At 44.7% G+C, this 21,855-nt stretch overlaps 1 protein-coding gene across 4 annotated transcripts in view; it reads left to right on the top strand.

Moving 5' to 3' along the window:
• THADA (THADA armadillo repeat containing) overlaps positions 1-21,855 on the top strand; it is a 1,551,972-nt gene that overhangs the window by 765,595 nt on the left and 764,522 nt on the right. For all 4 annotated transcript variants that reach the window (XM_069233992.1, XM_069233989.1, XM_069233988.1 and 1 more), the window contains one exon: positions 10,167-10,256. In XM_069233992.1, the coding sequence (XP_069090093.1) occupies positions 10,167-10,256 (90 nt within the window). The remainder of the gene's footprint in view (positions 1-10,166; positions 10,257-21,855) is intronic.

The raw sequence follows: 21,855 nt of genomic DNA, 5'->3' as shown, positions 1-21,855 counted from the left end.
CGCATTCCGAGAAATCGGTTTGGCTGTTCCAGGTCTTGTGACTGGATAGTTTTGAAAAGATAAAGAATCTGCAAGGTACATAGTGTCCAGTATAACTTTCCTCTTTGGCAGGCAAGTGGTTTATCATTCCAGGTAACCCATCCCATGAGAGTGTCATTAGTTCAAACCTGTGTAATGAGCTGCTCTAAGGGATATCTAACATTACTGGGAAGATCCTTCTTATTCATTCTTGTAGATTCATTTACAGAAGTACTGTGAAGAATTCCCTCTTTCCCCTTCTCCCACACATCAGAAAGAAGTTGTTTCAAGAAATTTGGTTCCTATCAACTTCCAACACACATTTATTTTACGATACCACCCAAAAGAAGGCATACTTGTGAGGAGGAGTGATGATGATTAAGCAAACACAAATTTCACCAATGTTATTATCCAATAGATATATGAAAATTACAGAGGAATTAGCAGAATTGATTAGTGAGTATGATGAGGGTAACTAAAATTTGAGTTTTTATGGCCAACTTAACCGTGGCTGTGTGAATTTCCCTCATGCAGTACAAAATTCACTAATCGCGATGATAAACCACGGCCTAAGAGAGTTCCTTGGATATTGAATTTGGCAGGCATACGCGCCATGCACCATCCGCGACAATGCTACTCTCCTTTTACCGATGCTAACCAGAAAAGCTAACCCAAAATAACCACTTTTCACCTCCAAAGGACAGCCATTGTAGTTGAATCACTGCTTCCTGTGGGGAAGTTTGGCCTCATTTATTTTCTTTCTGCTTTATTAGCATTGAGTTTATAAACACAGATCCAAAGTGTGAAGAATAAAATCCTGCCACTTGAGGTATTTTTATTTTTATGTAGCAACTGTTGCTTAGAAATACTTAAAAAGTTAAAAAGTGAAGTCTATGTCGACCTGCGATTGATGTGAAACTTCAGAAGCTGCCCAAAAGGGTAAATTCCCTGAAAGAGAGCTCAGGAAACAGAGGAAAGACTGTACAGGATTGGCAACCCTAATCGGAAATACAGCACCGTGGACTGTTTACTGCGCAACAACTTGCCAAGAATGACGACTCAGAAAGTCTCGAAAAACGTCTAAATCTGCAGTCTTTTTGGGTGTAAAAAGAAAATGAAAGTAAAAACTGTGGGCGTTGTGTGGTCACTGTGATGACGGAAGCCATAGCAGCTGTTGCTGGCTTAACCTGATCTAAAGGGGTCCAAATGACACACTTACTAAACGATGGATACTGGTTAACTTTTAGAGCTTTCTTTTTTAGGAGTTAGTTTTGACATGATTTTAACTAATTAAGTCCCTGGAAACAAGTGAACTTGATAGATGAGACATCTGCAAGGGGCGGCGGAGTGGAAGTGGACCCCTAGGAAATTCTTGCTCTTTTCATATGGCTAAAATATTGTTACATGATCTAGAAAAATAAAAGGGACTGTTTAGAAAGGAAGAGACAAATGATCAAGGAATGAAAAGGGGTAAATAAAATAAGGGGAAAGCATGCTTTAAAAATAGAAGAAAGGTAAGTTCTGATTTAAAAAATAAAAAACGTAAGGAGAATTTCTCAACGTTTCATTAAACTGAACTTTGGAAAGCAAGCTGACTTTACAATATAATATTGTTAGTGCAAGGTTGGCTGCATAATCAGTAGAGGCTCAACTAGATCATGATGTATTTGAATTGAATAGATGCTGCTTATTTCATTATAGTAAATACATTGTTGCCTAGGAAAAGCTGTATTCCTAGGTGGAAAAACCTTAGATTAAGATAGGAGTAGCTGCAATGAGGCACATGCCAAGAATTGGTACATTTAGGTAAATGTATTCGTAACAAAAGTGCTAAATTATATTTTGGGCAAACAATTAAGAACACAGGAAGGTGAATTTTTGCTATACTAATGAATGAGAATATGGATTGTTTAAAACTGGTTAGTTATGCCCCAGATCAGGATTCTGACTGGGTTTTATAAGAAATCCTGCATTGAAGCTGTTGCAGTAACTGAGCTCTTACTTATGAGGGGGTGCCTATGATGTTATCTTAAACCTAGATACGGCTTAATTCTCAAGACTTTAGAAGTGATTCACCATAAAACCTAAAATTAGACACCGGAAGTAACTTTTTTTGAAGGTGTACAATTGATTGATTGCTGGGAAAAACAGAATGTAGAAGGAAGTGATTACTATTTCCTTTCTAGTAAATATAGGCTTTACACACACACACACAGGCCCCTTAACTCTGTTTACATTGTTTACAAGCCTGTTCATTAAGGTCTGGTTAATCTAGTCCATCTCTCTGATCAAGCAAGCCATTACCTGCAAAATAACTAAAGACTATGGTTGCATGAATAGTAAAATGAAGGACTCTTTTAAAGAGGTCACTCAATGTGAAATAATGGTTTATTCTGTCTCTTGGTTCATTGAGAAAAGACCTCATATAAATGTAACTATTGCCGTCAAAATAAAAATTGCAAAAGGTGCAAAATAAACAATTTACAATGCATTCTTTTAGGAGTGACTTTTGAAAGGGACTGCTGACTAATCACTTGTACTGAAAACTGAGGTTGAATAACTTACCTAATGGAATAGGTTCCTAAAGGCTGTAGAGTATTTCCGTACTGTGTAAAAGATATTAACTATGAAGGACAAATATATGGGAAAAAGCAAATAAGATCATGTGTAGCAGTGTTTGATGTTTTCTGATGGATACTTCTCATCTTTAGAATATTCCCAGGTGCCACACTGGATCCAGAAGATTTTAATAGCTTTTCTTCAAGTGAGGTTGCATCCCGAAGTCATACCAACTCACCCAGTCCCCCAATACTATGATGATAATTTATGCAAGGACTTGCACAAAGCCAGTAGGTTGGACTGTTTCCCATTAACTGGGTTGTGTTCTCCCCTAAGCCAGCAACAGAAAAGGGTATCTGCTTTGCAGTGGTAGTGAGATGCGCTGCAGAGGTAGTTAAGTTGTTCAGGCTTCCACCAATAGGATGAACCCCAATTATTTCCCCATGACTCCTCCTGATGGAGTCAAAATAAAATGAGGCATTTGCGAAGCAAATTTTTTCCTTGACTGTTCTAGTCCTGTGGTCAGCCAGTGCTAGGTGTTTGATTGGGCTATATACCTATGCTTTATGGCGTGACATGGTTGGTGAGATATTTCTGGCAGTTTCCGGGGAATTTTGGGGCAATTTTGCTCAAAACATTCTGATGGTCAGGACTCTGCAATGTATATGGACACTATTGAGCTCTTGGGCCCAGAAGTAGGCACAAGCGTAGTGCGTCAGCAGCACGCTTGGATGATATCCATGAACTTCTCTGAGAATGTGTAAGCTAATTTGATGGAAATGCCATTTGATGGATTTCGCCCGTTTTGCGAGAAAGCTGATTTAGTGTTGGAACATTTTAAAGAAAGCCAGGCAATGGTGTGTTCTCTAGGCCTTTCTGTGTCTACGAGACCGTATCTTCAAAATGTTGACCCCTTTCAAGGCTACTCCAGTGTGCCACCAAGACCAGTGCCCCTGCAGCAGGCACCCTAGTTCTTTCGGGACCTGGACTGAGATTAGAAGGACAACATCCATGCAACCAGGGACAACAAACTGTCCCGTCCCCTGCCCCTGTGGCAGCAACCTCCAAAGCACTTTAGTTTGCCCTTAGTGGCATACGACTACCCAGTGTGGAACAGGCTTGGATATTTCCTCCAAGGGTTGAAAAATATAACATTCAACAGGTTGGTCATCCAGTTCGTCCAACAAGGAAATAGGGGCTAGCTGTTACTCCTGCTATTTTCTCATATCAAAACGCCTTCTTGCAGAAGGACAAACTCAAGATAGTCACACTGGACCAAGTTATGTATGCCCTGGATCCAGGCGACTGGATGGTAGCTTTGTTCCTGCAGGACAGCTACTTTCATGTCCCTGTACTGCAGTCCTTCAGGCACTACTTGCGGTGGACAAGGAGCATTTTCAATTTGCCATGCTCCACTTCAGCCTCACAAGTGTCCCGCAGGTGTTCATGAAACTGATAACTGTGTTTGCAGCACACCTTGAGAGGTTGGGAATTCCAGCTTTCCCCTACCTCGACAGCTGGCTGTGTGAGCGGGCACCGATAGCTGTAGACCACCTCCAGATGATGGCGAACCTCCTGACATCGTTAAGGTTCTATATCTACGTGCCATAGTTACACCAGGTTCCTTCACAAAGGCTTACTTTGATTAGAGCCTTCCAGGATACAGTTCAGTTTTGGCTCTTCCCTCTTCCATGTGTCCAGGCCATTAAGGCTATGATGCTGATGGTTTCAGCCTTGGTCCTGGGTCTTGGTGAGAGTGACTTTGTGGCTTCTGGGCCTCTCGGCATCTTGCACCCTGATTGTCGATTATGCCAGATGGCATATGCGGGTTCTGCAGTGGAAACTAAAGACTCAATGGACCCAGCACCAGGGGAGCCTATCCAATTCCATGCAAGTTTAAGCAGAGACTAGGAAAGACCTGCACTGGTAGCTTAGCCGCAGTTAGACCTGTGGCAGACCCCTTTTTCTGCTTCACCAGAGCTGACAGCGGTGACTGATGCATCACTGCTGGGGTGGAGAGGTCATCTGGGAATGATGGAGATTAGAGGACTCTGGTCTCCGAAAGAGACCTGTCGCTACATCAACCTGTTGGAGTTGCAGACCATTCACCTGGAGCTGAAAGTCTTCCCTCGATCAAAGAGAGGCTGGTTTAGGTTCTCACAGAGAACACCACTGCCATTTCATACTGCAGCAAGCAAGGGCATATTGGGATCTTTGTTCGGGTCCTGTGCCAGAAGGATCTTACGTTCTGGAGCTGGCTGAAGTGTGAGGTCATTTCCCTGGTTGTTAACCACCTGGTGGCACCTTTGAACTCAGCAGGTGATGCCTGGCAGACCACGATTGGTGGTTACAACTTGAGGTGGGTGTCGAGCTATTGACAGTGGCTGAGATTAATTCAAGCAATCTGATAGAGACTTTTAGCTGCAGATTCCTTACCTTTGACTTCCCTAGGCGTCAGACTGGATCTGGAAACGTTTGCTTGAGCCATCAATCTCTCCCTCAAAAGGAGAAGTTAAAATGCTCACCTTGGTTCAGGTCTTGTCTGCCCTATACATGGAACACTGTTTGGTAGCGCTGGACTTACAGGATGCGTATTTTCACATTCCCATCCTGCCTGCCCACAGGCGGTACTTGTTCAAAGGAGGCCACAAGCACTTTCGGGTTATTGTGCTTCCATTTGGCCTTACCAGCGCCTCTTGGGTTTTAACCAAGGTGATAGCGGTGGTCGCAGCTCATCTACGCAGGTTAGGGGTTTCAGTCTTCCCCTACCTCGACGACTGGCTTTTGAAGGCGCGTTTGCCCCAGGCTGTCATGTCCCACCTCCAGACTAAGGTGAACCTTCTACATTCACTGGGGTTCACTATAAATGTGCTGAAATCACACCTGACTCCCTCTCAGACACCCCATTTCATCAGAGCTGCTCTGGACATAGTACAGTTTTTGGATTATCCTCTCGAACAGCGAATCCAGGATATTCAGGTTTTAATACCGATGTTTACGCCTCTATCCTGGGTTTTGGTGACACTAACTCTGAGGATGCTGGGCCTCATGGTCTTCTGAATCCTGCTGGTAAATCATGCCAGATGGCACATGCTGGCTCTGCAGTGGGACCTGAAGTTCCAGCGGGTGCAGCATCAGGGGAATCTCTCTGACATGGTCCAGATCTCAGAAGGGACTGCAAAAGACCTGCAGTGGTAGATGAAGAACCACAATTGGGTCAAAAGCAGACTCCTCTTCCTTTCGCAACCAGACCTCACAGTACTGACAGATGTGTCACTTCTGGGATGAGGCAGTCATCTGGGAGAGGTGGAGATCAGAGGACTCTGGTTTCTGGTGGAATCCGTACTCAACATCTATCTGCTGGAGATCTATGTGATCCCGTTAGCATTTCCTCCCTCTGCCAAGGGGAAGTTAGTGCAGGTGTTCATGGACAACACCACCGCCATGTACAACAAGCAGGGTGGGGTGGGGTTGTGGACCTTTTGTCAAGAGGCCCTGCATCTTTGGACATGGATTGAACAGCAGGGCATAACCCTGGTGGTTCAACACCTGGCAGGTTCTCTTAATACGAGGGCGGACAAACTCAGCCTTCGATGCCTAGCGGATCACGAGTGGTGTTTCCACTTGGAGGTGGTGCAACAACTCTTTCAGCAGTGATAAGAGCCGTGGTTAGATCTGTTCACCTCTGAAGAGAATGCACAATGTCAGCAGGATTGCTTGTATGAGTTTCCAAGACAGCTATTGCTCAGCAACGCTTTTCGTCGCAAGTGGATCTCAGGCCTGCTGTAAGGCTTTCTGCCCATTCCCCTCCTGCCCAGAGTTCTCAAGAAGATCAAGAACGACCAGGTCCAAGTAATCTGTGTGGCTCCGGACTGGACACAGAGAGTCTGGTATCCTGAACTTCTGAAAATGAGCATTTTCCTCCAATCAGACTGCCCATTCGGGAGGATCTTCTGTTGCAGCAGCAGGGGAGGGTTCTCCACCTGTACCTGTCCAGTCTCTGCCTTCTTGCGTGGAGATTGAGTGACACCTTTTGACTTCCGTCTGAAATCTGTAACGTAATCCTGGCAGCCGGGCGTCCATCCACCAAAACGGTCTGTCATTGGAAGGAATTTGTGGCATGTTGCACAGACAAGTCTGTTGTCTCCCAGCTGGTCCCCTCTCTGAAGTCTTATTGTCGGAGACAGAGGTCGTCATCTTTGGCAAACACACAGCCCTCTGGAACGACTCCTGGGGCCGTCAGAACTCAGGCCCACGTCCACTCCTAAAGATCATGCATACCACTTCGGCATCATACTAGACAGCAAGTTCTCCATTGAATGACAGATCAACACCATATCCTCAGCCTGCTTCCACATGCTCTCCAGAATCTTCCAGTGGCTCCCCATCAACACCAGGAGGACAGTGACGGATGCCCTCATCACCAGCCAACTGGACTACGGCAACGCACTCTGTGCAGGCATCTCAACCGAACTCATGCAAAGACTCCAGTCAATCCAGAATTCAGCTGCCAGACTGATCTTTAACCTACCCAAAAGAGCCCATGTCACCAAGCACCTGAAAGACCTCCACAGACTACCGGTCCAGAAGAGATGCCATTTCAATCTCTTGACCCACGCCTACAAAGCCCTCCATGACCAGGGACCCGCTTACCTGAACCACCGGCTACACTTCCACCACCCCTTGAAGAACCTCTGCTCTGCACACCTTGCACCTACACAGATCCCCCGCGTACTCCACTGTGGCACTGTGCCAAAGCTTGGAACACCCTCACATCTGTGCCTCGCCCTATCTGACAGACTTCAAAAGGGGCTAATGTCCTGGTTCCTTGAATGGGACCCACAGCAAAGTGCCTGGAAACCTTTGCGGAATACAAGCCGTGCTGTATAAATACTACCTGATTGATTGATTGATTGATTGATTGATTGATTGTTTATCCTTTCTCTGTCCCAGCAGGGCTCTGCTGTGGGCACTCTCAAAGGCTTATTTTTCTGCAATGTCTGCTTTTTTGTGGTTGCCTGATCAACCTTCCTTATTTAGGTCTCCTATTGTAAATAGGTTCCTTAAAGGTCTTACTCATATGTTTCCTCCATCTCCATTCATTATGCCCCAATGGGATTTGAATTTGGTTTTGACATTTCAAATGTGCTCTCCTTTCGAGCCTCTCCACAATTGTCCTGTCAGGCTCACTTTGAAAACAGCTTTCCTTGTGGACATTACCTCTGCCCTCAGGGTGAGTGAGCTGCAGGCATTGTCATCTAAGCTGCCCTACCTTTCCATCTATCCTGACAAAGTGGTGCTTCGCACTAGGGCCTCCTTTCTGCCAAAAGTGGCTATGCCCTTTCATGTACGCCAATCCATCACAGTGCCTACTTTTTACTCATCTCTACACCCTTCTAAGGAAGAGGAGAGACTCCACTGCCAGGACCCCAAAAGAGCATTGTCATTCTACCTTTATCATAGCAAAGGGTTCCGGGTGGAGGATCAACTCTTTGTTGGTCATGTGGGTGCAAAGAAAAGTCGGGCAGTGCAGAAGAGAACCATCTCTAGATTGGTCTTACGCTACATTAAAATGTGCTGTGCACTGGATAAGAAGCAACCCCCCCTGAGGGTTTGCTTGCTCATTTTTCCAGAGCTGAAGCATTAGCACGTGGAGTTCCAGTTCTTGACATCTGTCAGGCAGCAACATGGGTGTCTCTGCACACGTTTACCAAACACTACTGCCTGATCAGTCAGGTTCATAGGTACAGGCACTATGCCCGTTCGGTCGTGCAGGACATGCTAGTATTATCTTAGTTCTCTGCCCCACCTCCGGGGATGGTATTGCTTGGGTATCTATTCTAAGGTAAGGAATCTGCAGGTAGATGTCTCTATCAGATGGATAAGTTACTTATGTTCAGTAACGCCTTATCTGGTAGAAACAATATCTAATTGCAGATTCCTTACCAACCCACACATCCTTCCCGCTCTGCTAACTGATGTCTAGGGACAGGGACTCCCTTTCAGGGTCCTAGTTTTGACGCATCAGTGGGCAGTGTTCTTCCTGGCTCTGTGCTTCTAGCGTGGAAAGTTGTGGAAAAAAACTGCTGGTAGCTCTCCGGGTTGGCGCCTGTATAAGATCTGTGATATCATATCCGGTGCAGACGACGACGGACACGGATCCGATTGATGCCACCTAACGGCATTCAGGGTACTGCTCAAGAAAAATCTCCGATCCAGACTGATGCCCGGGGATATTGTTAGGTAAGGAATTTACAACTAGATATTGCCTCTACAAGATAAGGCGTTACCGAAGGTAAGTAACTTGTCCATTGAACAACTGGGATTCTTCAGGGACAACCAGAATGACTGTGTAGGCTTAAGTGGAAAATTTGACTAGGGACGTTAGTAGTGTGAATGGAGGGACAATGAAAAGAAGGGTAGAGCAACAGCAGACAGAGATAAAATTAAATTTCCATCTAGAAAAGATTAGGACGGTGGGTTTCCTGCATATGCAGTGAAGAATGTTTTCTTTTTTTTTAATTTTAATCTTCTTGCTTGATATGGTATTACATGTCTAAACAAATAAAAAAATAAGCACCACTACAGTAGCCAAAATGAGACCACAGAAGGTGTTCAGGATTCTGAAATATTTTTTACCCCAGATATTGACCAGTTATCAGACTGCTGTGTATCAAGCTGGCACTATTGTTAAAACAAGAAGGTGGAAGGATGTGGCAAAAACTGAAAACGGTCTTGTTAATCGCAGGTCTGTTGTAATGGTATTTGCAAATTCTACCCTGAGTCAGTATCAGGTGAAATGTCAAAGATACTACGAGTTTGGAGTATGGTCTGCTGGCTAACTCAAAACAAGTAACATTTGGAACAGTCACAATAGAATCCAAACTACTTATTAACATACATGAGAGAGTGAATCTTGAGATAGTGAGACTTAAGCACAGCTATAGTCATAAGGATGATATCATTAGAATGGCTCTATGTACATTAGGATTTTTAAATATGTTGAAAGTCTGCAATGGAATGGCTACAACCATTACTCTTGCGATAGCTACAAATGAAATGTGGTTGCTGTAATATGATGAGATAATAATAGCTACCTTTACACTATATCTAAGCAAGTCTTGATCCTATATATGTGTTTGTGGGTTGTGTGTTCAGTAGAAATAACCAACACTTAAATTGTATTCGATTCAATGGAAACTGATACTTATTTGACACTGAAAAAGTGGTGGGGTAATACCAGTTTGAGGTTAATGAAGTAGTCCATCATCTCTCGACTTCCCCTGTCATGCCCAATGTCACAAATTATATAATAAATACTTTTACCTCCTTTAAATACATAACACTGATTTGGTATCTCAACTTGTTGAACTGTAAATAACATATTTTTGTTATTGATCAATTGTTGTAGAAATTATATTACTTTTGATCTTTTCAGTTGCTTGTCACAGCTTGTTTCATGGTAGAGTATTTTTGTTGTTGTCCAAGGGATTGTACAAATGTAAATGTAATTTCCCCAAAGAGATAAAGAATATCACTTGACCATGTTTTTCACAAAAATAATTCTTCTCTTATTTTGGCTTTTGCAGAATGACAGGTAGAGAGTTCTTCTCTCGATTCCCATCATTGTATCCGTTTCTTCTCAAGCAACTGGAAATTGTGGCCAATACAGTGGACAGGTGAGGAATGTGTATTGGTTTTGCGTTCTTATCACATGGTGGAACATCTTTGAAAGATCTGACATTTTAGTCTCACAATCTTGATTTTGTGCTTAAGGATTCTTTCAATAATTATGTATTTTCACACCTGTAATAGAGTTGATTTTTCTCACTAGTTAAGTCATTTACTATATGGTTCTGCATTACAACTTACATTACACTAGTCAGTTTTAAACTTTAGTACACAAATATTTATTTTTATTGTGATTTCATAAAATATCAGAGGTGTAAAAGGTACTCATTACCACTGCTGTCATACAGATTTCATTATTATACATTTGAAGCCTCAAGTTGTATTCTTGCAGAAGAAAATGGAAATTGTATTTTTTTATTTTGATATGGAAGATAGCTACAGAGCACCGATTAGCTTTGCTATAGGGAATTCCTTATTCAGGTATATAATTGCTCAAGATCATGATTGTTGTTATATTAGAGCAACAAGGTACAAATCAAGAAATTCATTCCATACTGTATAGGATGTTCTATTCCCGTAACGTTTCTTCCTGCACATCCCTCTTGGATTTTATAAGATGCCACAGAGCTCTTGAGGACTTCAGTACAGAGCCACTGTGCTAGAACTAAACCTAGCATTAATTCTGGACATTATGCTGAATTTTTATCTGTACTATTATTTGACACATTTTATGACTCACATACGATTCTCCTGGAGAATCACAACTTATAGTTGCTTCCTCCTTCCAGCACAGTGCCTATTGGACACAATGCCCCCATCATCAAGGCCAGTGTAGGCTGTCTTCCTCTACTTCTGAAGTCATGTTATATTGCAACTATTGGGTAATCTAGGTCTACTGCATATCTTTTAGTTTTATCAGGTTGAACCAGCCATTCATAGGCAGGTTAGTGTGGCAACAAGCTCCGTTCTTCTACCCATCTCTGAAATGGGTCGTCTTTCTTGTGAGGACTGGCTTTGCTCACCAAATCAGCTTTATGTAAACCTGCCTTCTGTAGACTTGGGTCTCATCTTCCATTTGCTCCAAAAACTTTGACTTGTTAACTACTGTGTGAATCTCCTGTACTGTAGCAATGTAAGTGTTAATACGTTCTGTCCTAAGAGTCATAGTCAGGCAGCAAATGCTGTCTCTTTGTTGCAAAGTTTTAAAGTCACTTCTTTGAAAAAATGTTTTATTAGTCTATCTTTTGTAGCAGAAATCTTTAGAGTTGGTATTTGTGTCCTATTGTACAACACTGTTGTTGAAAGAAGATTTTCCATGCTTTATATATTCAGCTGTATTTGTCTCTGGAACATGAAGAAATATTTCCTTATTTTCTTCAGTCTCAGTTTCTATTTACAGTACATAACTCTGCTGATTGCAACTAGGCAGACCATATCTGCATCTTAAGAGACCATGTACAACAGTTGAAGATCTGAGGCAGTGAGTTGAAGAGCATATCTCAAAATCTTAAGACAAATCATGTACGACCTACTTGCTTCTTCAAATTAAAGATTAAATGTTCGTATACCTAAAGTTCTAGCAACAAAACTATCAAAGTCGACTGTTGTTTGGTATGCCTGCAATAGAATGCCATTGGAACAGTAATCAAAGTTGCAACATCTTTATCTTTCCTTCATAATCTACTTATGACGGCAGCCATCATGAACATTTGAAAAGTTGTAATCACATTCTTAAACTAAAATTAGTTTAATAGACCAGAATGAGGATGGTGGGTCTGAACAGATAAATAAATAGCGCTTAATGTGATAAATTAGAAGATATGGACTACCTTTGAAATATGCAGAAGCTGGTGGGTTCCATTGATGGTTTCCTCAAAAATTGGTGACTAATGAAGAAAACATCTGCGCAGGAGACATACATTCATTTTGGAGGAATGGAATTGTTTCACACTAGTACATATAATAGTAATAATACCTCAGTGTGGCTTCAGATTGTATGAGAGGACATCTCTTAACACCTTAAAAAGGCATCACTTGGATAACGTAATAACAGTCAGTTTGTACCAAAAGAAATATCACTCATATCACCTATTCATGTGACGACACCTTGTATTTTATCAACTTGCAGATTCATAACTAGGGTAAGGCTTTATAAACAACATCTGAGATTGCTCAAAGCGCTATTGAACATTTTTATGCCAAAAAATCACTTACATTGCCAATAAACCAGTACTTAGTGTATCATGACCTTTCTCCTGCCTAGAGGAAATCACTTATAGCAGTGATAGAGTTAAAACCAGTCAGAGAGTACATCTCTTATGATAAAATGAATATGCTTCTAATGCTTTTATCAGCGTGAGAAGGCTTTTCCCCTATGACAGTCCTGTCACCCATGCATACCTAAAAGCATGTCGCACTGAATAGTTGAGCGTTTTCTGCTGAAGCGTATGGCTACCAGCGAAAGCAAAACAACTCATTGAATGGGGAATTCAGGAAGGGGAGCTAGCACCCAGGACAGTTTAGGTCACTGTAGCTAGTCCACAGACGGTAGGAAGAATGTTGCTGGTGTAAAATAATCCAAGTGTGCGGAGTAAGCAGCTCATTACAGGGCACACAACACATAATTTATTTGCCCACTGATGCACAGGTAAAGATTTCTATCAGTCACAGGCCCAGAATACCAATGGAACACTTTTCTGTTTTCTATTAATAGATGTCTGATTTAATTTCAGTATGGACCCAAATACATCCAAAGTCATCGTGTTGGTTTTGGTTTTGGTTTCATATTATTCCTATATATCTTTTAGTGCCAGTTTTCATCAGAATCAAAGAGTGGGCCTGGGTATTTATTAGGAATAATGATTCATAGTCGATGAGACAATGTCAGACTACATGATTGCCTTATCCAAATGGAGTCTTAACTAAGCTAACTTTTTTTGGTTCACGATGCACAAAGAAAAGAATGAAACACCAGATGGACATTAATACCAAACAAAAATCTACATATTTATCTTTACAGGGTAGGGTAGCCAAAGGGTTCCTTCATCTGTCTTGGCTCTCAAATAGGATTTTTCTGTTACCAAACGTGCTTCGATCCAGTCTTGCAGTAAGGGTTTGTTATGTATTTTCTAAGCTTTCAAAATTCCTTCCTTTGTAGATATCAATGCTGTATAAAGCCAGGCATACAGTGAATATGAAAGCAAATCGTTCTGCTTAAGTTCATTAAGAATTGCTGTCAACCGAATTTGATGTATTTTACATCCCAAAGACTAGTCACTTCTGTCAAAAAGTTAGTCCACACAGAAGTTACTTAGAAAAGATAACTTAGTGACCCTCACCGTTGTTGACAAACACAGCGTTTCTCTGTCTGAAATAGTAAAAGGAAACATTTTAAGTAGGCGTCCGTTGTAAATTAAAGACAATTTGTTGTTGAATTTATCTCAATAAAAACATCACTTTACTACGGAAGGTAAAAAAAAATCTACGTTTTTTTCACCAGTAACTATTTCTTCTACTCATAATTTGCAGAAAGGCTTGATTCAGAGCAGATTAAAATATTATCAAATCAACTCATAAAATGTAAAGTGTCTCACGCCTTCATCCAGCAAAAGTGAAAAGTGAGAAATTCATAAGCAGATTATTCAATATAGGCAACTTTTTATTTAAATAAATGCTCCTGTTGGAGTGGTTCATCGTATTTTTTTTATATTTCAACTTGATTACCGATAATCACGTTTATATATATATATATATATATACACACACACACACACATATATGTATATGAACTGAAAAAAAAAGGTTACAGAACGTTATAGTTAAGTTCTGAATTTACTCGTACAACACCATTGAAAGTCCACAGTGTAGTTAGAGTTCTTTCAGGTAACCATAACTCGCGTCCAGCTCCGTGCTTGCTGAAGCATTTCATCTCTGTTCCCTGCACGCATGCAGGGAACAAAGATAAAAGCTTCGATTTTTGACAGCGAGACAGGTTTGACAGGTTACACTGTCAAAAGCCACAGCAAACAGCTATGCCCCAGGGGTGGGCACCCCAGGACATAGAAGGAGCTGGCCCTGGGTGGTGGTGGTCCCTAGGGCCATCAGAGGTGGTGATTCCCTGGGCTTGGGGGTCTGAAACAAACCCTCTTTCCATATTTTTATTGTTTGCCCTGGGGAGGTGGTGATCCTCGGGGCCACGCCCCCTCACCAGATTTAGACATTGGCCCGGAGAGGTGGTGGCCCCTGGGGTGAGGCCGATGGGCCTCCCCTATGCACTTAAACCAATTTGCCCCATGGAGGTGGTGGTTCCCCACATTAATGCCCCAGGAACCCTATCAAAAAGAAGCGCAGGCATCTGTGCTTGTTTTTCAAAACATTTTGCTGTGAATTTGCGAATATCACAATTTCACAGCAAAAAATAATTTAACAAATGCTTTCTTGCTCCCTGGGGGAGGAAGGGGGGTTGTTCCCTCTGGGACCTCACCACCAGAGCTAAGGGGTCAGGGTGTCTCTACCCTGGCCCTTTTTTTCTTTTTTTTTCTACTTTTATACTGGGGCTCGGCTCAAGCTGAGTCCCCTAGATGGCTGCCAACACTTCCTAGTTTGAAGTGTTGGCAGCCAATCAGAGCTGTGCATTTCCCTGCAGGAGCTCATCTTTTTTTCGCAAAAACTTTGTGGCTAGAGATTTACAAATTTGAATTTCCCTACATTTCTCAAAAACTACTGAACGGATTTACTCCAAATAAGAAAAAGCGTAATCTGTGTCCTGAAAGCTAGCTTTCTGCCAAATTTGGTGTAATTCAGTCCAGTGGTTCGGGCTGTAGACAAGTCTAAAGGTCCAATGGGAATTAACATTGGAAACGCAACTTTTTTGACCCCCCCCCTTTTTCTCGACCCCCGCTTGATGGATCACACCGAAACTTTCAGTGCGCAGTAAGAATCACCAAATTTTATGAAGATTCGTCAAACACTGCCAGAGATACAGGCAAGTCAAAAATGCTTTTTCTAGAGAATCATGGTCCTAACTATAACTCATTAGTGGCGACCGCTATTGTCTTACGATCCAAATGTGCTACGTACAGATTTCCGCATAAAATGCAATCATCCACCTCTGCACCAAACGGTGTACGAAATATTTTATATGACCCCATTAGATGTTTTTCAGCTGATACGGTAAAGTACTTAGGACATACAGTAGCTTGGGAAAATACTGATCTATCATTTTTATTAAACAAGCTTCCCTCCAAATTCTCAACTACAAGTAAACAAAAAGAGCGGGTTAAAACAGTAATGGAAAAAACATGAGCCTGATTCCTTGTATATCCCAACAAACATCGAAGAGGGATGGCTTCAGAAAAAATTGCACATGTTTGTTTTAAATTTTATGCTCCGCTGAAGAAATCAGTTTAACTATTTTGGCTGGCTGCCTACTTTAATCACTTAGGTTTATCAATTGATCTTAATTGTTTTGATCAGTTAACTTCCATAACAGATATAACTGGATGCTCCCACTTGCAAGTTATAGTTCCATTCCTGGCAAAGGTTGACTTATGAATGACTATCAAACTCCAAAAATGTTTATTTAAGGTGGCATGGCTACTGACAAGCAGTGGTAAATATAATAGATAGCAGCTCAATGGGTATAGTTGCCAAATTCTAGTTATTGGCTTTAAATGGCTATATTTAATCACTGATTTATACCTACTCAAGGGCCTTGGCATTTTTTATACTGTACACAAAAAAAAACCTTAGAGGTCTTCTTTGAAAATGTGCCACGTTCCCTTCACAGAGATGCATGTGAGTACCTGAATGCATGAATACTACAACTGATTCCCATTGTAAGTTGTGTGGGCACTCCCAGTCCCACGTGAAGTTCTAAGTCTTCAGTTGAGTCAAAGTTAAAAGTGCCCCATAAGTGTAAGAAATTCAAGGCAAAAACAGACAAGTAGTCGCAAGGGAGATACTTAAACGGCTCCACGTGTCCAGTGTCTTCAAAATCCAACATGGTGCCTCAGTTGGTTCTAGTGCACCCCAAATTCCCTGGATTGTCATCAACTTGACAGGAAATTACAGCCTTCAAGGAGGCCATGCTGCAGATCTTTCAGATGCTGCTGGCTGCCTGTGGTGCACCTTCTGGCCCCACAGAGCTGCAAGGGCCTCTAGTCCGATTTCTTCTGGTGAACCCTCCTTTGGCACTGGTCGTCCAATCAGGACAATATCCCAACCAGTTTGGATACCGGTCCAGGGATCCGTTCTTGATCAAAAGTCCATAACCTGTCTACTCTGATAGAGACTTCTAGCTGCAGATTCTTTACCTTTAATTCCCTGGTGTCAGCTTCGAATCCGGAATGTTTTTGCTGAGCAATACCCTGTGCACACTGTCTGGTGGCGTCGTTCGGATCTGCATGTGTCGTCTGGCTCCGCCAGCGTTGTTGGAGCCATCTGTGACATCACGGACAACTATAAAGGCACCACCCTGTCGCGCGTAAGTCAGTTTTTTTCCTTCTGCGCCGGTTAAGCGCAGGTCCGGGATCGAGCTACCCTTTGCCTTTTTTTGCAACTCTTTTTCCAACCCTTTTGTCGAAGATGTTTTTCGTCTCTGCGGGGAGATGTCATCCAGGAAGACAGGGTTCAAGCTGTGTGGCATCTGTCATTGCACCATGTCGGTGACGAACCCCCCACCAGGTATGTCTCTTGCGCCTCTACAGGGACCATGACTTGAAGTTGTGATCTGACTGCCGGGCCTTGGCCCTGAAGGCTTTGAGAGAGCAGTCTCTAAAGCTCATGGCGCCCAGCCAGTCGACTTTGGTTGGCAGTCTACTTCGGTTGGTCCTCGGAGGTCACCATCCCGCTCAAGGAGGAAGTCACGGGACCCCCTCCAGGAGCCTCAAGTCCTCTTCTTCCCACTCAAGGTCCTCGGGGAAGAGGCAGAAAGAGGAGAAGAATAACAAGCAGATTTCGACTTCGCCACGCCCGTCAGTCAACAAGGTGTCACGGGAACTTCGAAAGTTCCGAGCACGGTTCCGCGGAGCCGTTGCCAGGGCCGACTTCACGTCTCCCCCTTATCCGGGAGCCGGAGCGACCCCGCTCAAATGAAATACTTCTACAAAGCCATCTGCCTCGTCTTTGAGTAGGCTGCCCCTGTGTGTGGTTCCTCGGACCCCGCGGGGATAGCAGGGGCCCAATCTGGTTTGACGCTGGTGGCTTTGGCGCAGTTGGGGACCCCAGGGTCTGATATCGGATCCGGACCAGTGCTGGTTCCACACAGTCGGCCTCCTGCGGCGCCGGGCCCAATGTCAACACTCCCTTCCACTGCCGGCGCCCACTGGTGGTGGGAGCCCCATCCTCATTCCAGATGATCTGGAGCCAGAACAACGTCGCACAATGTCTCTTTTTTGAGCGGGCTGCCAACTTCAATGGCGCCGACTCAGCCCAGATCATTGCCTTGAGTCTTATTTTGCCAGGCACAGGTGAGGAATTGGAGGGGGTCTGAGGACCCTTTTGGAATATGGATTAGAGGAGCAGGACTAGTATGAGGAACTGGAACTAGGGGAAGCCAGCGGACTGGATACTTCTCCAGATGCTGGTATGCTCTCTCCTCCTTCTGTGGCTGTGGAGGAGTGAGCATCAAATGCCATGGTGGTGCAAAGAGCGGCTGAGGTCTTGGACCTGGAGTTGCCTACGGTGCCGGTCAGGACTAACATCCTGACAGAGGTGCTTCAGCTGGGGGCTGCTACATTGGAGCCGATGTTACCCTTCAATGAGGCCCTTAGGGATCTCTTGCTGGGGACGTGGTCCAAACCCAGCACAGGGGCTCCTGTAAACAGGACAATTGGCCGCCGCCATCGACCAGCTCCTACCGACCCTAGTTTCCTAGGAGAGCTTGGTGGTCCAAGTCTCCACTTCCCATGGTGCCTTCCCTACCGCTCCTCAGGATAGGGAATCCAAGAGGCTGGACCAACTTGGGAAGAAGATGTTTTCTTCTTCCAGCCTGGCATTGAGGTCTGTAAACACCTCATGCCTGTTGTGCCGTTTTACCCATATTTTATGGGATACAGTGGCACAGGTGCTGCCATAGGTCCCGGAGGGCGTATAGGACAGTCTCACCCAAGCTGTCAAGGATGGGCGATATGCAGCCAAGTTTACCATTCGGTGTGGTTTGGACATGACCAACTCGCTGGGCAGGGCGATTTCCTTGACAGTGGCCCTTCGTCGCCACGCCTGGCTGCGTACCACTGGCTTTTCGGGGTATGTCCAGGAAAATCTGCTGGACATGACCTTTGATGGCTCACACCTTTTTGGCGAGGGGACTCTTGAGCCACGGCCAGATCCTTGGGCCTCTCAGCGCCCGCTCACCAGCAGTCTGCCTATCGCCCCTTTCGAGGCTTCAGGAGGGGCGGCATACCACGCTAACCACAGGTCAGCCACCGTCCTCCAGCTTCACAACATCCAGTGAGAGGATGAGGTCATGGTACCTTCAGACCCAGAGGGTCTAGCCAGAAGTTGGCCACAACCCAGCCCCCCTCTTCTGCATCACCCAATCCCTCCTAGTGTGGTTCTGCAAGACCATGCTTGTCCAGTTGGAGAGAGGATTTGATTTCATCTCCCTCACTGGCGGTCCATAACATCAGATAAATGGGTCTTGCAGATCATACAGAAGGGCTATGCCCTCCCCTTCCAGTCTTTCCCTCCCTCTATCCCGCCTTTAAAAGAACTGCTGATGGAAGATCATTTAGTCTTGCTCCGCGAGGAAGTTACGGCTCTCTTGGCCAAGAGAACCGAGAAAGGGCCCCAGTGTCAGAAGTAGGCAGTGGTTTTTATTCCTGCTACTTTCTGATTCCAAAGAAGAAGGGTCTTCGCCCTATCTTGGATTTAAGGGACGTCAACATCTTCCTCAAAAAGGAGAAATTCAAGATGCTCACTCTAGCTCAGGCCTTGTCTGCCCTAGACCAAAAAGACTGGATGGTAGCATTGGACTTGCAGGAGGTGTATTTTCACATCCTCATCCTGCCCGCCCACAGGCTTTACTTGCGGGTCAAGGTGGGCCCCAAGCACTTTTAGTCTACTGTGCACCCCTTCGGTCTTACTAGTGCTCCTCGGGTGTTCACCAAGATGATGCCGGTTGTAGCAGCTCATCTGGGCAGGTTAGGGATTTCAGTCTTCCCTTACCTCAACGATTAGCTGTTGAAGGCTTCTACGCCCCAGGCTCTTGCCACGCCATCTTCAGATTATGGCGGACCTCCTGCATTGGCTGGGGTTCACTATAAAAGTGCCGAAGTCACACCTGACTTCCTCTCAAAAACTCCCTTTTATCGGAGCTGTGCTAGATACAGTGTAGTTTCGGGTTTATCCTCCTGAGCAGCGAGTCCAGGATATTCAGGTTGTGATACTGATGTTTTGGTCTTTATCCTGGATTTCGGTGAGGCAGACTCTGAGGCTGTTGGGACTCTTGACTTCCTGCATCCTGTGAGTCAAAAGTGCCAGATGGCATATGAGGGCTCTGCAGTGGGACCTGAAGTTCCAGTGGGCACAGCATCAGGGAAATCTTACCAACACGGTTCAGGTCCCAGAGGGAACTGCAAAAGACCTGCAGTGGTGGTTAGCGAACTGCGACTGGGTCAGAGGCAAACTACTCTCCCTTCCCCAACCAGATCTTAAAGTAGTGACGGATGTGTCAATTCTGGGATGGGGTAGCCATCTGGGAGAGGCGGAGATCAGAGGTCTCTGGTCTCTGGCGGAATCCGGACTCCCTATCAACTTGCTGGAGCTCCGGGCGATCCGACTTGTATTGAAAGCATTTCTTCCTGTTGTGAAAGGGAAGATAGTGCAGGTGTTCACTGACAACACCACCGCAGTGCTGCAACAAGCAGGGTGGTGTGGGGTCATGGACCCTTTGTCAAGAGGCTCTGCGTCTCTGGACATGGCTGGAACAGCAGGGCATAACCCTGGTGGTTCAACACCTGGCAGGTTCTCTGAATGTCAGGGTGGATGAGCTCAGCTGTCGAAGCCTAGCAGATCACGGATAGTATCGCCATCCGGAGTTGGTGCAATGACTCTTTTAACAGTGGGGAGAGCCTTGATTAGATCTGTTCGCCTCCGCAGAGAAAGCGCAATGTCCGCAGTATTGCTCGTTGGAGTTTCCAGGGCGACAATCACTCTGCAACACTTTTCCTCTCGAGTGGAATTTAGGCCTCCTGTACGCTTTTCCATCCATACCACTTCTGCCTAGAGCTCTCACGAACATCAAGAGTGACCAGGCGCAAGTCAGCTTAATGGCTCTGGATTGGGCATGAAGAGTCTGGTATCCTGAGATTCTCAAAATGAGCATCAGTCCTCCGATCAGGCTGCCCCTTCAGGAGGATCTTCTGTCGCAGCAGCAGGGGAGGATTCTCCACCCGAACCTGTCAACTCTGCACCTTGATGCTTGGAGATTGAGCGGCGGCAGTTGATGGCTTTTGATCTTCCTCCCAAAGTCTGTAAAGTTATTTTAGCAGCCAGGCGTCCCTCCACTAACACAGTATATACCTGCCGTTGGATGCGCTTTGTATATTATTGTCCAGAAAGGTCTATTGATCCTCTTTCTGCTTTCCTTTCTGATATTCTTTTCTTCATTCTTTCCCTTGCCCAGCAGGGTTCTGCCCTCAAGGGCTATCTTTCGGCCTTATCAGCACTTCTTCTGCTGCCTGATCAGCCTTCTCTGTTTAAATCCCACATTGTACATTGATTCCTTAATGGGCTTGTACATATGTTTCCCCATTCAGTATGCCCTTTGTTATGCCCCAATGGGACTTAAATCTGGTCATCACATTTCTGATGTGCTCTTCCTTCGAGCTTTTGCACAACTGCCCCCTCTGGCTGCTCACCATCAAGACAGCCTTCTTAGTGGCGATAACATCTGCCAGGAGGGTGAGTGAGATGCAAGCTCTTTCATCAAAGCCACCATATCTCCCTATCTGTCCTGACAAGGTGGTACTCAGAACTCGTGCCTCTTTCCTCCCCAAGGTGGTGACCCCATTTCATCTGGGTCAGAACATCACCCTGCCCACCTTCTTTGCTCCACTGCATCCCTCTAAGGAAGAGGAGCGACTCCCCCGACTGGACCCAAAAAGTGCATAGTCATTCTACCTTGACTGCACAAAAGAGTTCTGGGTGGATGGCCAACTCTTTGTGGGGTATGTTGGAGCAAAGAAGGGTCAGGAAGTGCAGAAGCTAACCATTATGCGCTGAGTCGTTCTCTGCATCAAGATCTGCTACGCATTGGCCAAGAAGCAGCCTCCTGAGGGCTTGCAAGCTCATTCTGCCAGGGGCAAAGCTGCTACCACTGTGCTACCTTGGAGCGTACCAGTCTTGAAGATCTGTCAGATGCCAACTTGGGCATCTTTGCACACGTTTGCAAAACATTACTGCCTCGACAGTCAGGTACGAAGAGACGGGCACTTTGCCCATTCAGTCCTACAGAACTTATTAGTGTAAGGAGAAGTATCTGCTGCCCACCGCCAGGAGGTTATGGCTTGGGTATCTATTCAAAGGTAAGGAATCTGAAGCTAGAAGTCTCTATCAGATGAACAAGTTACTTACGTTCGGTAACGCATTATCTGGTATCTAGCTGCAGATTCCTTACACTCACCCAGGTGTCCCCACTCTGCG

The sequence above is a fragment of the Pleurodeles waltl genome, chromosome 5, assembly GCF_031143425.1.
Source record: "Pleurodeles waltl isolate 20211129_DDA chromosome 5, aPleWal1.hap1.20221129, whole genome shotgun sequence".
Lineage (NCBI taxonomy): Eukaryota > Metazoa > Chordata > Amphibia > Caudata > Salamandridae > Pleurodeles > Pleurodeles waltl.
Note: the sequence above shows the minus strand (reverse complement) of the source record. Positions and strands in the feature narration are given on the sequence as shown.